Raw genomic sequence first — 16,562 nt, forward strand, 5'->3', positions numbered from 1 at the left:
AAGGACTATCCCCACACTGCACAAGTCTCCACCCTTCACCTACGCTCAGCAGCTTTCAGATATTCTGGCAGTAATAACCTCTATTCACCAGCACTAATTCAAGCCATACACATTCTTTTCTTACATCACTACCATCACTATTACACATTATGGATCTGTGCACATCTTCCAGTTACAGGTATTTGTGCCCAGAACTCTACGTAACTTACATGAGAAACCACAGAATATGTGAAAGTTACTCTCAGACAAAGCTTGAAATGGTAGACACCCAATTTACTAATGCAGAGGCAAAAGGTTTACCAGTGTTTAAATGTATGCTGTGGACAAGATTAATGGTGTGAAGAAGTCTACAATTAATTTGTAAAGTTATAAACATTTTGGCTTAGACTAGGGAGATTGCAAAGAAACACACCAGTTCGGGATACCTTCCTTTCTTCCTGACTAGCAACTGAAACAGGATTTAATACAAGCCAGCAGCATCAGGAACAGTGTGGTGAGTAGGACTCGGGGTGTGATTGTCCCCCTGTACTTGGCACTGGTGAGGCCCCACCTCGAGTACTGTGTCCAGTTTTGGGCCCCTTACCACAAAAAAGACATTGAGATGCTGGAGCGGGTCCAGAGAAGGGCAACGAAGCTGGTGAGGGGTCTGGAGAATGAGTCTTAAGAGGAAAGGCTGAGGGAGCTGGGGTTGCTCAGCCTGGAGAAAAGGAGGCTGAGGGGAGACCTTCTTGCTCTTTACAACCACCTGAAAGGAGGGTGTAGAGAGGCGGAGGTCAGTCTCCCAAATTACAGGCAACAGGACAAGAGGAAATGGCCTCAAGTTGCACCAGGGGAGGTTCAGATTGGATAGTAGGAAAAATTTTTACACTGAAAGGGTTATTAAGCATTGGAATGGGCTGCCCAGGGAAGTGGTTGAGGCACCATCCCTGGAGGTATTCAAAAGATGGGTTGACATAGTGCTTAGGGACATGGTTTAGTGATGGTTTCTGTCAGAGTTAGGTTGATGGTTGGACTAGATGATCTTAAAAGTCCCTTCCAACCTAGACAATGCTATGATTCTATGTTGTGGAACAGGCTGTTCTTGGGTAACACAGCCTTAATCTTACAGGCCAGTATTTCATAGTTAAAAGTCAGACAGCCATAGTACAGTGATAAATATGAAATAATTTGTCAGGTGCCCTGACAAACTTCTTCTCTTGGCTAAGAAAAATCAGTTTCAGTTAAATGTGATCATGATCCTTTATTTGAAAAGAGCATCACAATTAAGTCTCTTTTTTGATTTCAGAGATATCAAGAAATGTAACCAAGACTCTATTGGTACAAGTGGTCCCTATTGTTCATAAGGCTCCCTAGAGTCCCAGTATAGCACATCATGCTGGCAGATCTTTAAGGACGTTCTCCATAGAGCACAAAAGATCTCAATCCCAACATGTAGGAAATTGGGTAAGGAAGGCAAGAAACCACCATGGTTGAGCCGGGACCTGCTGGTCAAACTAAGGGGTAAGATGGGGCTACACAGGAAATGGAAGAAGGGACAGGAAACCTGGGAAGAGTATAGGGATGTTGCCCGGCTGTGTAGGAATGAGGTCAGGGAGGCCAAGGCACAGCTAGAATTGGACTTGGCAAGGGACATAAAGAAAAACAAGAAAGGCTTCTACAGGTACATTAACCAGAAAAGGAAGGTTAAAGAAAATGTACCCCCCCTAATGAGCAGCAATGGGGAACTTGTATCAATGGAGGAAGAGAAGGCAGAAGTTCTCAATAATTTTTTTGCCTCAGTCTTCACTGGCAACCCCTCTCCTCCTAGCTCTTGTATTGATGGCCCACAAGTTGAGGATCCAGGTGACAAAGTCCATCCCACTATAACTGAAGGCATGGTACGTGATCACCTAAGGAATCTAAAGATATACAAGTCCATGGGACCTGATGAAATCCATCCCAGAGTCCTGAAGGAACTGGCTGATGAAGTTGCAAAACCACTTTCCATGATATTCGAAAAGTCATGGCAGTCAGGTGAAGTCCCTGCAGACTGGAAGAAAGGAAACATCACACCCATTTTTAAAAAGGGAAGAAAGGAGGACCCTGGGAACTACCGACCTGTCAGCCTCACCTCTGTGCCTGGGAAGATCATGGAACAGATCCTTCTGGATGCCATGCTTGGGCACATGGAGGACAGGGGGATGATTCAGGACAGCCAACATGGCTTTACTAGGGGCAAGTCCTGCCTGACTAACCTAGTGGCCTTCTATGATAGAGTGACTAGGTCAGTAGACAAAGGGCGACCTATGGATGTAATCTATCTGGACTTCTGTAAGGCCTTTGACACAGTTCCTCACAACATTCTACTTGCCAAATTGGGGGGATACGGATTTGATGGGTGGACGGTTTGGTGGATAAGGAATTGGCTGAATGGTCGCACCCAGAGGGTAGTACTCAATGGCTTTAAGTCCAGATGGAGAGCAGTGACTAGTGGTGTCCCTCAAGGGTCCGTCCTGGGACCAGTACTGTTTAACATTTTTATCAAAGACATAGACAGAGGCATTGAGAGCACCATCAGCAAGCTTGCAGACGACACCAAGCTGTGTGGTGTTGTCAATACACCGGAGGGACGGGATGTCATTCAGAGGGACCTGGACAGGCTGGAGAGGTGGGCCCAGGTGAACCTCATGAGGTTCAACAAAAGCAAGTGCAGGATTCTGCACCTGGGAAGAAACAATCCTCAGTATAAATACAGACTGGGGGATGAGGGATTAGAAAGCAGCCCTGAGGAAAGGGACTTGGGGGTGCTGATGGACGAGAAGCTGGACACGAGCAGGCAATGTGCTCTCGCAGCCCAAAAGGCCAGTCACATCCTGGGCTGCATCAAAAGAAGTGTTGCCAGCAGATCCAGAGAGGTGATTCTGCCTCTTTGCTCTGCTCTGGTGAGACCTCACCTGGAGTACTGTGTGCAGGTCTGGAGCCCTCAATATAGAAAGGACATGGACCTGATGGAGCGGGTCCAGAGGAGGGCCACCAAAATGATCAGGGGGCTGGAGCACCTCTCCTATGAGGACAGACTGAGGGAGCTGGGGTTGTTTAGCTTGGAGAAAAGGAGGCTCCAGGGAGACCTCATAGCGGCCTTCCAGTACCTGAGGGGGGCCTACAGGAAGGCTGGGGAGGGTCTGTTTACAAAGGCCTGCAGTGACAGGACGAGGGGCAATGGCTTTAAGTTGGAGAAGGGGAGATTTAGATTGGATATTAGGAAAAAGTTCTTTACCATGAGAGTGGTGGAACACTGGAACAGGTTGCCCAGGGAGGTGGTTGAGGCCCCTTCCCTTGAGATATTCAAGGTGAAGCTCGATGAGGCCTTGGGCAACCTGGTCTAGTTGGGGGTGTCCCTGCTGACTGAGGGGAGGTCGGACTAGATGACCTTTGGAGGTCCCTTCCGGCCTGGACCAATCTATGAATCTATGCTGTGCCAGCCCATTGGTGCTATACAGTCTGTAAGTAGAGCACTACAGCCTCACAACTGAAAAAAAATCAGTATTTTTTCAGCATTCTGACATTTATGACAGAGGCATTTCAGTGGCTGTAGTTTTATAAAAAACTTCATTCTAAACAAAGTTGTTCTCTAAGTAGTCTGATAGGCAAAAATACCATAAAATAAAAATCAGTGCTGCTATCTAATTTCCAAAGAAGCGCTCATTACAATATTTTTGTAGTTTCATAGGTGTATAACTGCTTCAAAGGAAAGAATAATTTTCCACTATACCTTCTTTATTACACCTCTCACTAAAACTACATGTAAATATGAATGTTCTACCAGAGGTCCAGATGAATGTTTTCTGTCAAGATAAACAATGGGCAAAGCGCACCACACCCTTTGTTTCAGTTCAATTTTATTCTCACTAAACCTTTTTGTTTGCAAAACCAAAGATCTTATCCACATCGTGGACAAACAGACCAATGCCTAGGTCAGAGAACTAATATTTGATACAATGGAAGAGAAAGCTAAACAAGGGTTAAAAACAAGATTATAGTTAAAATGTTACTACTAACATTGTAATACTAGGTAGATTTGAACTGAAAAAAAAGTTTTAAGAGCCAAAATATAAGGCTACAAGTGAGGGAAAATTTCACATTACAGATATATACTAAAGATGTTTCTGTATGAAAGGATTCTTTTAATTAAGTTATTAAGAAAGAAAGTGTTCTTAGAGAAAGTACATGTCAACTTTACCTCCCTAAACATTTTTTCACTGGTAGTTTCCCAACATCTTGGATAAAAGCAATCTGAGCTGAGAAAAAGAACCATGAGCACCATATTGGGTAGATCACAATGCACATAGAATTAAAGATACTGGAAAATAAATAATTCGTATGTTCAGTTAAGTGGTCCTGTATATATTTGCACTATTTTGGATACCAAAGCGGTTTATATATATTTGCAGTGTTTATCACATTACCATAACAAATTTACAGATTGCCTCCACAGAATAATACATCCATAGTGCCCATCAACTGTGTATTTATTACATAGTTATTATTACGTAGCCTGCAAAATTAATTAATCCAGATGGTAAAGCCTTAGGTAAGACTTAGAGCCTTTTTTTAGAAGTAATTAACATAGCATAGGTGACCCAGCTGTAAGAACAGTGAATTTGGGGTTACATATCGTACAGGGTAACCACCTGCTACTGCATTGCCTCATGTTACATAGATTTTTTTGAACACACTGCAAACTTTGGTTTTGTTTACTTTGTCTGGAAAAGACTTTTTAAAACTTTTTGAGTCTGTTGGTGTTGCTTTAAAGGGATCAGTAAGCAATGAAGAACTAGTTAATATAGTCTACGAGATACCCAAAAGGCTTCTTACCAAGTCCCCTAAAGGCTTTTAAAAGAAACCTTAAGTCTTAAAAGAAGCCTTAAGCCTAGAAGAATGACTTAACAGTAAAGTCTGATAAATAATTAACAGATAGGAAATGGGAGAGGGGTGCATGTGTTAATAGTTAACTCCCGCAATGGCGGGAAATTGCCAATACGGTTCTGCAGGGATCAGGACCTGGGCTGGGACTGCTAGGACCTGGGCTATCCAGTACATCCCTAAATGTAACCCTGTGAAAAAGGGGGGTGAAGAGCCAAACTAGCAACTTTGCTGATGATGCTGAGTTAGACAGGCTGGCAAGGATGTGGGCTGTGCTAGGACGTTATGAGACTGATGATGGGGCAATAACAAGATGAAATTCAACGTACACAGATACCTGAAATCCATGCAGTAAAAAAAGGGAAGAAGGAGTGAAGATACTGCAACATGAGCACCCTGATTTACATATTTATAAAGCATCATATATGCCTCCCTTCTGGCAAGACAGATACTTGTTTAATTCTTTCAGTTAAATAAGTTTCAAAGATGTTCTTGATGTTGTTTCATACCTAACAGGAGAGCTTGAACCTTGACTGGAAGCATATTTATGTACCAGCTATATGCATATACCAAACACAGGTTTTTTGGTTAGGCAAAAGGATAGATGGTATTGACATTTTGAGTTACAAAAATGTATTGTTATGCTTACTGATAAAAAGAATAATATCTAAGTGCAAGAGTTACACTGATCTTACCTTGGTTTCTCATTGGGTTGGCTAACATAGCAAGATAAGGTATAGCTCCATCTGAAGACTTTCTGGTGGTAAACAGAGGCTTGAAAAGAGATTTTGCAATAAGACAGCTTTCATGATACTGTAAGAGTTGGGAGGGGGAACAAAACACAAGTGAAAAAACCTGCTAAACCATAATTAATGTATATATTTTGTACCGTGAAAACCAGCATGATGACTTTAATGACAACTGCACACAAGCTGCTGAAGAGTGAGTCCAGAAAAGACATAAGCAGTTGGAGTTAACATATACAAATCATAAAAATAGTGAATTCCTTCATTTTTGTCTTCATTCAATATTAAAGTTTCCTGACAATTTTTATCATTTGATTATAGATTTCACCACCAATGCAGGCCAACTTTATTTTTTTTTTTTAGCTAGACTCTGCAAGGTTATTGACTGTGTAAATGTAAAAAATTGCCAAGAGCTTTGGTATCTCATGAACGAGCTATGTCTGATAAACATGTAAAACACAATAGCAGTAATTATTAAACTTACATGACAGTTTAAAGTGACTTAAACTGCACAAACTTAAACTTACGTTTAGGAATACTTTGCAGTATTTCAACACTAATTTTGTCTCCATGAATGTGGGATTAAGAACCTCCCAGGAGTATGGAGAGAGACTAACTTGGACACAGAGAGCAGACTTTGTCAGAGGCCCCCAGTTTATTTTTCCATTAAAGGAATGATACGAGTGCACTTAAAAGCAAGTGGTTTTTAGAAGTAGCTTGTAGAAAATGAGATGTTTGGCAAGTTTAGCTTTGCACACAAATCTCTTCTGTACTAGTCACTTCTCTAAGAAACGTAAGAGAAATACCTTCCTCAAAACACCAAGCACTTACCTTTTAATTGATGATGAACCCCTGGGCTTTATAGGAAGTCCAGAACCCCTGTTCCTCCTTGGCAGTGGGCAAAGGCCCTGCATGCGTTTGAATGTATTCCCCTTCAGGTAGCTACAGACGTGCGGTATTTTTCTGTGCTAAATTGTGACTAAGACAGAAACTAGCCATTGCATGAACTCAAGGTTTCCTTACAGCTTTTCTCTTTTGAAGTAAGCCATGCTCTATAACTGCAGTGACATGATGTGACCAGAAGATATTCAGGTTAGTGTGGAAAGCAGCTGAATGAAAAATGTAGCTCAAGTGCTCTAGGGGAAAGGCATACAGCCTCTGATACATTTTTAGCATAAATTTGTTCTACTTAAAAGTAGTTTGTGGAATGTTTTACAAACATTGTGACCCACTATAATAAAATGCTGACAGAAGTTGGACAAAAGCCATCCACAAACTGCCTGTTTTTGAGGTAGTTTAGCATTCATTAACAATTCACCTATACTATATTAGATGTTTGAAGTTATATAGCTTGTAAGAATAATTGCCTTCTACCCTTCATGAACAGTTAGAGAAAAAATCTAGAAGTTCAATTTTGGAGTATTAAAAAATGTATAAATGCATTTAAAATGACATTTACAGCAGTAACCTTTGGCAATATGAGAAATACAGAACATAACCACACAACTGTGTATAATTCTGTGCGAAAAGCAAATTTTACCTCTGTACAAGACAACAAATGTGGTGCCTTGACCTGCTGGCAATGCTCTTCCTAATGCACCCCGGGGTACTGTTAGCTGTCTTTGCTGCAAGGACACATTGCTGGCTTATGTTCAACTTGATGCTCACCAGGACTCCCAGGTCCTTTTTTGTAAAGCTGCTTTCCAGCTGGACGACACCCAGCACGTACTGGTGCCTGGGGTTGTTCCTCCCCAGATTCAGGACTTTGCATTTCTCTTTGCTCAACTTCACAAGGTTCCTGTCAGCTCATTTCTGCAGCCTCTCCAGGTCTGCCTGGATGGCAGCAAAGCCTTCTGGTGTATCAGCCACTCCTCCCAGTTTTGTGTCATCTGCAAACTTGCCGAGTGTACACTCTGACACATCAACCAGATCATTAATGAGTATGTTAAATACGACTGAAGCTAGTACTGACCCCTGCCTGGGGTACCCTGCTACTCACTTGCCTCCAACTAGACTTCACACTACTAATCACCACCCTCTGGGCCAGTTTTCAATCCACTTCACTGTCTGCTTCTCCATTCCATACATCAACAGTTCTCTGTGAGGATGTTATGGGACACAGTGTCAAAGGCCTTACTGAAGTCCAGGTAGACAATATCCACTGCTCTCTCCTCTTGTACCAGACCAGTCATTTCATTGTAGAAGTTCAAATCAAGTTGGTTAAGCATGACTTCCCCTTGGTGAAACCATGCTGACTACTCTTGATGACTTTCTTGTTTTCTGGAAATGGTTTCTAGTATTAGTTGCTCCATCACCTTCGGAGGGATCGAGGTAAGACTAACTGGCCTCTAATTCCCTGGGTCCTTCTTGCCCTTCTTGAAGATAGGAATGACATTTGCTTTACTGCAGTTCTTGGGCACTTCCCATCGTTACCATGGTTGTTGAGAGTCACTCCCGCAGCACTTGTGAGTGTATCCCATCAGGGCCCGTGGACTTAGGTATTTCCAGTTTACTTAAGTGTTCCCTGACCTGATCCTCTTCCACCAATGCCAAGTCCCTTCTAAGCTCAACCATGCTGTTGTTGTCCCAAATCTGGGTTCTTTACCTGATGTGCAAAGAGCCAATCCACACACAGACTGGAGATACTTATTTCATGTCTGCCCAGAGATGGGTGCTAGGTGGAAATTCCACAATGCTAGAGCAGCTTGTCTCGTACATTGCAAGCTTTTATAGTTTACAAAAATTGACTAATTGGCATACTATACTTATCATTGGCAGCTCATGATTTCACAGTAAGGTCCTGTTGGCTCTTTTTGTTCTCGCTTTGAATTAAAGATACCGTAAATCCCTAAATTATTATACATGCTCACTGAGCAGGGCTCTAATCGAGGAGGTGTATAGCTTAAGACTTGGAGGTGTGGCTTTCACATTAAAATGAGCTAAGTTCACCTAAAGGACACATACTATTTTTTTTTCAACACTTTGTAACAACCAACAACCTTGCAGTTTTAACTGACCACACCAGTTTTCCCGATCTAGGTTCCTGGTGTCTTTTTGCCATCTGCAGGTTGATAAAACACATATGTTTTCTTTGAGTGCCCAGGGTCTTTTCTTCTTTAGCAACATCTTCTTTGCCTGCATCACCCATGTGTCCCAGCTGCAGGAAAGCGTGGCCTCTTGCTGGGTATGAGGACAATTAGCACTCATTACCAGAGCTGATGGCTGTTACTTGCGCTCTGCGCAGCCAGACCAAACCCCTTTCCTTGGAATCAGCCCCTACCCAATTAATGTTCAAATGCTTGTGCACATTAAGTGGAGGTCAATGCCTGCGCTCAGAAGACACGTAGGCAGATGGTAGGGTCAGGAGGTTGTTGTGTCCCACTCTGATGAGAGGGTAGTGGTGCAAGTGACAGCCCTGTGTGTGGCACACAGTGGGGAAATGGCAGGAGCTTGTTGTGAAAATATATCCCTAATTTGTGTTTTGGGGAGGCAGGCAGTAATCCAGCCATCACCTCTTCCCTCGCTGCCATGGATGCAGGTTTTCCTTACTTGGCTTCAGCAACAGCCGGTCGCAGGGGCAGGGGACGGCACTCGGGGCACTTCATGCCAGGAGGCTTCCCAGAACCCTGATCTGCATTTGGAATGGTGCCTGGAGACATTCCCAAAGTGAGAACGTTGTGTTGAATGGCACACAAACGTCTTTTTTCCAACATTTCTGGTTGGCACAAGCAGCACCCCTCAGCGTGGTAACTGTTGATGAGGCACATGTGCGTTGACATAGACCGCTGAACTGCTCCTTGGGACAGAGACGTTGAAGTCAGAGCATCCATCCACACCTCAGCAGCTGGCAAAGCAGAATCAAGAGAGCTGTGGAAGAAGCTCTGACCCTCAGGTCTTGCTTATGCTGAAACCAATCATTCCTGCCTTCCTGAACACACAGCAAGAAGTTACTTCCCACGCAGTTCAGGGCACCAAGGGAGAGTGAGGATGGGTTTGTGTGTAAATAGAGGCTGACGTTAACAAAGTCCTTCCTGTGTCAGAACTCATCCTGTCCTCTTGGTTTCAGGTCACCCCTCTCCAAAACCAAAGTGTCTCCAAGCCACAGGCAGAAAGCTGACAAAGCATTTCCTGGGGGTTAAACACCGCTTCACTTCGGGAACAGGTTCTCCGCACCATGCTGGGATGAGATCTATTAACAGGCATATCCTGCGTATGTGTCTGCCTCTGTTCTCACACCTCCTACGAGAGTAGCTGGGCGCCTCTGAATGCCGAGGCACAGCCAAAGGAGGATGGAGTCTGTGTTACACAGCAGTGTTCAAAATGCTGCTTCCTGGGAGACCAACAACCAGACATCTACAAAGGAGCACGCTGCCGTGATTCCTACTGCCATGTTAACATGCCAGCTGCTGAAACCAGCAGTAGAAAGATCAGCTCTGCACCCTCTTGTGAAAGCTCTCCACAATTACACCGCCACAAATTCACAGGTCATCGGCGGCAGGGAGAATGGCTGTGGCACTTGCTCCTCCAATACAGTAGCATGCCAGATGTGAGCGCTGAAGAACTGGTGCTGCCAACAGCTGTTCAACACAAGAAGCCTTAGAAACAGGGGAACTCAAAGGATCATCAAACCCATGCCTTGGCAGGTCGTTCCCATCCACACCTGCCTTCTTCACTGCTCCCAAAGATGACTGAAGCTGAGCTCCGCATGCACATACAGGAACCCCCCGGCACAGGCACAGACACCTCCAGCAGGACAAACGTCTGCCCACCTTGGAGAGGTTCCTGCTTTGTCACACCCTGTGGGGTGCAGAGACAAATGTTGGAGGTGGCAAGGTCACAGTTCATCCCAGCTCCTTTGATTGACATTAACAGGACTCAAGCTCAGTAGCTCATTTATTTTAAATAGAAGCCTAAATTTATTTTTTCATTTTATCAATTTACTCTTTTTAAATGCTACTTTCAAGTTTTGTATGTAGTCTTTTCCTTCCTTTGATGTTTCTACTCTTCCTTTCTTTGCACCTTTCCCTCCCTGATTGTCAGATGAGCTATTTTCACACCTTTTTGGGTCCTTTTTTTCACACACCTGGTGATGCCAGGTGCCCGCCAAAACTGCTCTATCACTCCCCTCCTCAGCTGGACAAGGGAGAGAAAATACGACAAAAGGCTTGTGAGTCAAGATAAGGACAGGGAGATCCTCAGCAATTTCTGTCACAGGCAAAACAGACTCAGCTTGGGGAAATTAATTTAATTTATTACCAATCAGAGTAGGATAATGAGAAATAAAACCAAACCTTAAAAAACACTTTCTCTCACCCCTCCCTTCTTCCCAGGCTTAACTTCACTCCCAATTTTCTGTCTCCTGCCCCCAAATGGCGCAAGGGGACAGGGAATGGAGGTTGCAGCCAGTTCATCACATGTTGTCTCTGCTGCTCCTTCTTCCTTGTTCTCTTTCCCTGCTCCAGCGTGGGTTCCCTCCCACAAGAGACAGTCCTCCATGAAATTCTCCAACATGAATCCTTCCTGCAGGCTGTAGTTCTTCATGAACTGCTCCAGCGTGGGTCCTCCCATAGGGTCACAGCTCCTGCCAGCAAACCTGTTCCAGCATGGGTTTCTCTCACCACTGGTCAATGGGTCCTGCCAGGAGTCTGCTCCAGCATGCGTTCTCCATGGGGTCACAGCCTTCTTCAGGGCATCCACCTGCTCCAGTGTGGGCTCCTCCATGGGCTGCAGGTGGATATCTGCTCCACCATGGCCCTCCATGGGCTGCAGGGGGACAGCCTACCTCACCATGGTTTTTACCACAGGCTTCAGGGGAATCTCCACTCTGGTGCCTGCAGCACCTCCTCCCCCTTCTTCGCTGACGTTGATGTCTGCAGTGCTATTTCTGTCACATAGTCTCACTCCTTTCTCTGGCTGCAATTGCTCTTGCCCAGCAACTTTTTTTCCCCTTCTTAAATATGTTCTCGCAGAAGCGCTACCACTATCGCTGATCAGCTTGGCCTTGGCCAGCAGCGGGTCTGCTGTGAGGACAACCCCAAAACTCCTCTCAAAGCAAGAACAGAGAAGGAGATCTGTGTGCAGAGCTGTGTAGGGGCTGGTGTTTCCAGCACAGTACCAAACAGTTACCCAAGTGCTCAAGTTTTGGGGTTGTGATCGCTCTGAGCCTTTCATAATTCCCTTGTTTCCCCTTCATCTTCTATCACTGGCCTTCATTTCAGATCTGCTGAGGATTTTCCCTGTTGCATGCTGCCTGGGGAACAATCATTGAGGCATGGGAGCTTGTGTTTTATGACAGGCCGTACAGAGGGTGCTGAAGGTACCCTCTGTAGTGGCTGGAGGATGTTCTTTGAGCCCTGCTGGAATAAATGCTCATTTCAGATGAACTGAAGGTAGGCAGCAGCGTCCCTGTCTTGGCATTCATGAAGTGTATTGATTTACACTTGTAGACACGTGCCATTCATCCTGTCTCTTCATTGCTGTGCATTCAACGTACTTCGTCCTTTACACTCGTGTCCAAGCGAGAGCATCGGTAAAATCACTGTTTACAGCCAAGTGCTCGGAAGCAATCCTATTCTATATCAGTCCTGCATGAACACAAGGTCATGAGAAAACATTATGGGAACAAAGCAGATATCCCAGGCCCAACCCTGCAGGGTGCTACAGACTTCCAGGACACCCACAGGTGTTTTACTCTTCTCTTGGCTGGGGTGGGTGTAGGACTTTTGTCTGCCTACAGACTCAACTTTCAGCTCTTGGGGTTTTACAGTATCACTAAGGGGAGGTTTCAGTTTTTGATTCTAGTAATTATTATAGTAATCTGTAGGAAGGTATTTGCAAAAAGGAAATTCTGGCAAGATAGAACTTCATTTCGATATACTGTTTCAGATGCATTGTCATGTGCTCTGCTCTAGTATGTTGTAAAGAATAACAGTTTATAACAGAAACTAAATTGCACTATTTAGACTGACATGTCACATACTTTCATTAAAAAACCCTTATTTTTCCAGTGCTTTTCAAAATACATGGCTGTATTTTGCAATGCAAGCGGATTTCTTTCTAAGGTAGGATTTGCAAGGGGGGATGGAAGTTCCCCTTGCTGCACAACTCCCCTTAATGAGGTTTAACCCACTGAGGGCCAAGCCCAGGGATCCGTACAAGCGATGGAACACAGCCTCATTTTCTGCCCTGTGGATTTTCAGAGTTTGGGGGCATTTGTTTTAGGGAAGCGCAAAGTCCCTCCCACTCTAAGTGAAGACATAGTATGTGATCAACTGAGGAACCTGAAGATATACAAGTCCATGGGACCTGACGAAATACACCCCAGAGTCCTGAAGGAATTAGCTGATGTAGTTGCCAAGCCACTTTCCATGATATTTGAAAAGTCGTGGCAGTCAGGTGAAGTCCCTGCGGACCGGAAGAGAGGAAACATCACACCCATTTTTAAAAAGGGTAGAAAGGAGGACCCTGGGAACTACCGACCTGTCAGCCTCACCTCCGTGCCTGGGAAGATCATGGAACAGATCCTCCTAGATGCCGTGCTTGGGCACCTGGAAGACATGGAGGAAACGGGCACAAACTTGAACGTAAGAAGTTCCCATAGCCCTGCCCAAGTGATAAGCACCCGAGGTGGTCACAAGGGGTGCATCTTGCCGTGAGGGCGGCATCTGGGGCTCCAAGGTGCTTTGGGGGAGCCACATAACAACACAACAGCCAAGGGCGGACTTGCGCAATGCTGCTCCTGCGGTCAATATGCCAATACGACTACAGGTCAGCCATCTTACCCCCAGAAAAAGTCAACAGCCCGAGAGCCCCTAGAGCTCTCCCGCACGGCAGCGGGTTACCAGGAGTAGGGACGCCTCTGAAGATTACTTCTCCAGATTTAGAGATTCCTAGCCGCAACAGATCCTGGGTAAGTGACTACTAGAATGCAAAACTTGGAAATCCTAGCTAAGCGATTGAAAGGATTGGTTGCCCAGACAGAATCCTTCAGGCATAAAGCGTTGACCAAGTCTGGGAGTAGGACTGGACCCAGCCGCCCCCGGACTCCCCTCCGGGAAGGAGTGTAGAAAGCGAGGGGGTCCGCTCTGAACCTCAGGACTCGAGGGAAGGGTCTCCCTGACAGTTCTCTCTGGCCTTGGCCTCCATGCAGTAAATAACGCAGTGCACCTTGCCATCAAATCTTGTTAAAACACAGTTGCATTCACCATCCCAGGCTCTGGCTGAGCCAGGCTGGCGCCCGAGGACGCGGCCGCTTGCCGGCGGTGCCTGTGATGCGCTCCGGCGCCTGGGGCACCACAGGGGATGCGTCACAATGGGGGCGGCTATAAAGGGCGCCAGCAGGCAGCTGCCCCAGTACGGCCTGCGCCAGCGGCGAGTGAGCTTGCGGCTCTCTCGCTACTCCTGCGGGCTATGGCTCCGAGAAAAGCCCTCGTCCTGCTTTTGCTCAGCGTCATCGGGCTCGTGCCCATGGTTGACAAGGAGCGCGATGAGGCCACACGAGAGCCCATGCAGCAGCATGTGGAGCTCCTGAACAGCGGGGAGATGACTCGGCAGCTGCAGGAGGTGGAGCAGAGGAACCTGGGGGAGGCGAAGCCGATCCCGGAGGAGACGAAGCCGAGACTGGAGGAGACGAAGCCGATCCTGGAGCAGAGGAGCCTGGAGCAGAGCGACTTTGCCTGGGGAGCCCTCCTCTTTGCTCCCCTGAAGCAGTGGCAGTTCTGGGTGGTCGCTGGAGGACTAGTGCTGCTCGTCGGGCTCTGCTTGGGGCTCTGGAAAAGGATCCATCCGCCAGACGGCCGTGATGAGCAGGAGAGGTCCAGCAGCATCACAGAGGAGGAGGACAAAGAGGAAAGGGAAGACGATTTCCATGACGAGGAGCGGCTGGTCAGGGAGAACATCCGGCGCTCAGCGCAGAGCGTGGCCTGCAGGAGACGGGAGGTGGAAACGCTGGTGGGCGATCTCCTTGGTGTCTTCCAGGAGCGCCTGTCCAATAGTTTCTTCCCGGTGCCGCAGCCAGCCATCGGGGTGGGCAGCGCCTTTGAAGGCTGGAGTCCCTGTGGGCACGAAGCTGTGTACAGCCTCCTGGTGCCCCTGAAACCCTCCCGTGGCCATGCCTTCCGCCTGGAGCTGGGCACTGCGGGGGACGTGCCGGCAAAGCACCGTGTCCGCGTGGAGCTGGAGTGCACCTGCGCGAAGGACACCCGTGTGAAGGACATGCTGTGCTTCGTCCACCAGCCCCAGGAGGCGCTGGAGAGAAATCAGGATTCCAGCCTCCTGAGCAACCTCTGCACCGGCCGCTACCTCGATGCACAGAAGACCGCCCGCTGGTTCCAGGACTTGGTGAGCTCGGCCTGGCAGGAGATGCCTCATTGGCGTCGCTACAGCCTGAGGCTGCTGCCGTCCAGGCGCTCCTGCAAGCTGGAGCTCACAGACGCCTCCGGCACACCCCTCTTTGTTGAGATGCTGTTTGGGGTGCAGCAAGGCGACTCGGACGTCTTCCTGAGCAGCCAGGCTCCAGAGGCCATCTTGACCCCAGGCACGATGTGGGCAGAGAGCTACGGTGTGGCGGAGGCAAAGTTCTTCAGCCACGTGGCCAGGCAGGCCCTGCCTGACAGCGTCCACCTCAGATGCCTGCAGCTCTGCACCAGCACCCTGGCGGGCACGGTCCTTTCCTCCTACACCTTCAAGACGGTTGTGATGCACCTCCTGAACATGAGGGCGGTATCCGCGATCCAGCTGCAGGATGTAATGTGCTACCTGCGCAGCTGCCTGGAGGAGAAACGCCTCGATCACTTCATCTTTGGCAACGAGTGCTTGCCCGAGGCCATCGTCTTGCCCCGAGCCATGCAAGGAGCTGCGCCGCTCAACCTCTTCCAGTGCCTGGTGCAGGACCCAGAAGCCTACGCCAAGGCACTGTGTGAGTTCGAGGAGCTGCAAGGTCGGCTCACGGGACTGTTGCTCTTCGGAGTCTGAAAGAGGTTTTCACCTCTGACACCACCTCTGTGGTTGTGTCCCCTGGACTGCCGGCTGTCTTCCGGAGGGTCCTTTCTCTCTGGGAGCTTCTTTTGTACATAGTTGTGAATACAGGGTGTGTTGCAACAAAAGCCGCGTCTCTGAGCACGTGTGCATCATTTCTGGGGGGAAGGCGGGCATCGGGTGCTGACTGCTCAGCCGCCCCGGGGTCGGGGAGCATTTTGCTGAAGAGCTGACGGGGTGGGCCCTGCTTTCCCTGATTCCGTAGCTAAGGCTCCCCCTCCTGCCCATGCTCCCGCCTCGGGGCAACGGGAATAACTGGTCACCCTCCACAGCTGTGCACGTTGCCTGTGCGGCTCCGTAGGCAGGGAGCCTGAAGCGGCTTCCCTGGGAGCCCTTCGCACACCAAGCCCCGCGAGCGCGACAGCATTGCCCTTGGGCCACCTCAGTGAGGTGGGTGTGACGCTGCCCCAGTGGGGAGCCCTTTGCTCAGGGGACAAGTGCCACCACTGCAGAGCGGGGCTCTGGCCGCTCTGGCTCCTCTACGAGCAGGAGACTCGTTCTCCGCAGCAGCCTCTCGGGAGCTCAGGCTCAGGTCCCCACCACCTTAACACGGCAGACTTAACACGTGCAGCCAGGTCAAAGAGAGCTTTTGAGATGTCTCCAACTGAAAGCATCGCTAGCGCAGGCCACGCCACGGCAAGCAGTGGCCTGACGGCCGCTGGGTGACACGAGAGGTGCGCTCATCCCTCTCTTTGGGACACCTCCAGGAGAAATCCAAGGTGGGTATATGGGTGAAGATCTGCAAGATCGCTGATAGCTGTCCCGTCAAATGAACTGTCTGTGTCTGAGTGCTAAGGCAGCCCAGCAGGTGCCCCGTGCCCATCAGCCCCAGGGCCGTGGCTTTTGCGGGCTCTCCAAGGGCTGTGCTGTTACAAAAGC

At 47.9% G+C, this 16,562-nt stretch overlaps 1 protein-coding gene across 1 annotated transcript; it reads left to right on the forward strand.

Annotated features, from left to right (window-relative positions):
- Positions 1-14,057: 14,057 nt before the first annotated feature.
- LOC141477636 (inositol 1,4,5-trisphosphate receptor-interacting protein-like 1) lies at positions 14,058-15,620 on the forward strand. The gene is made up of 2 exons (XM_074166884.1): positions 14,058-14,210; positions 14,298-15,620. The coding sequence occupies exons 1-2, from the start codon at positions 14,058-14,060 to the stop codon at positions 15,618-15,620; spliced, it is 1,476 nt and encodes a 491-aa protein (XP_074022985.1).
- The last annotated feature ends 942 nt before the right edge of the window (positions 15,621-16,562 follow it).

The sequence above is a fragment of the Numenius arquata genome, chromosome Z (genome assembly GCF_964106895.1).
Source record: "Numenius arquata chromosome Z, bNumArq3.hap1.1, whole genome shotgun sequence".
Classification (NCBI taxonomy): Eukaryota; Metazoa; Chordata; class Aves; order Charadriiformes; family Scolopacidae; genus Numenius; species Numenius arquata.

What these genes read in the sequence shown, in the direction of transcription:
- LOC141477636 (XM_074166884.1), top strand. Translation starts at nt 14,058, where the DNA reads ATGGCTCCGAGAAAAGCCCTCGTCCTGCTTTTGCTCAGCGTCATCGGG. An exon ending in TGACTCGGCAGCTGCAGGAG is followed by an intron (nt 14,211 to 14,297) that starts GTGGAGCAGAGG and finishes ATCCTGGAGCAG; the next exon opens with AGGAGCCTGGAGCAGAGCGA.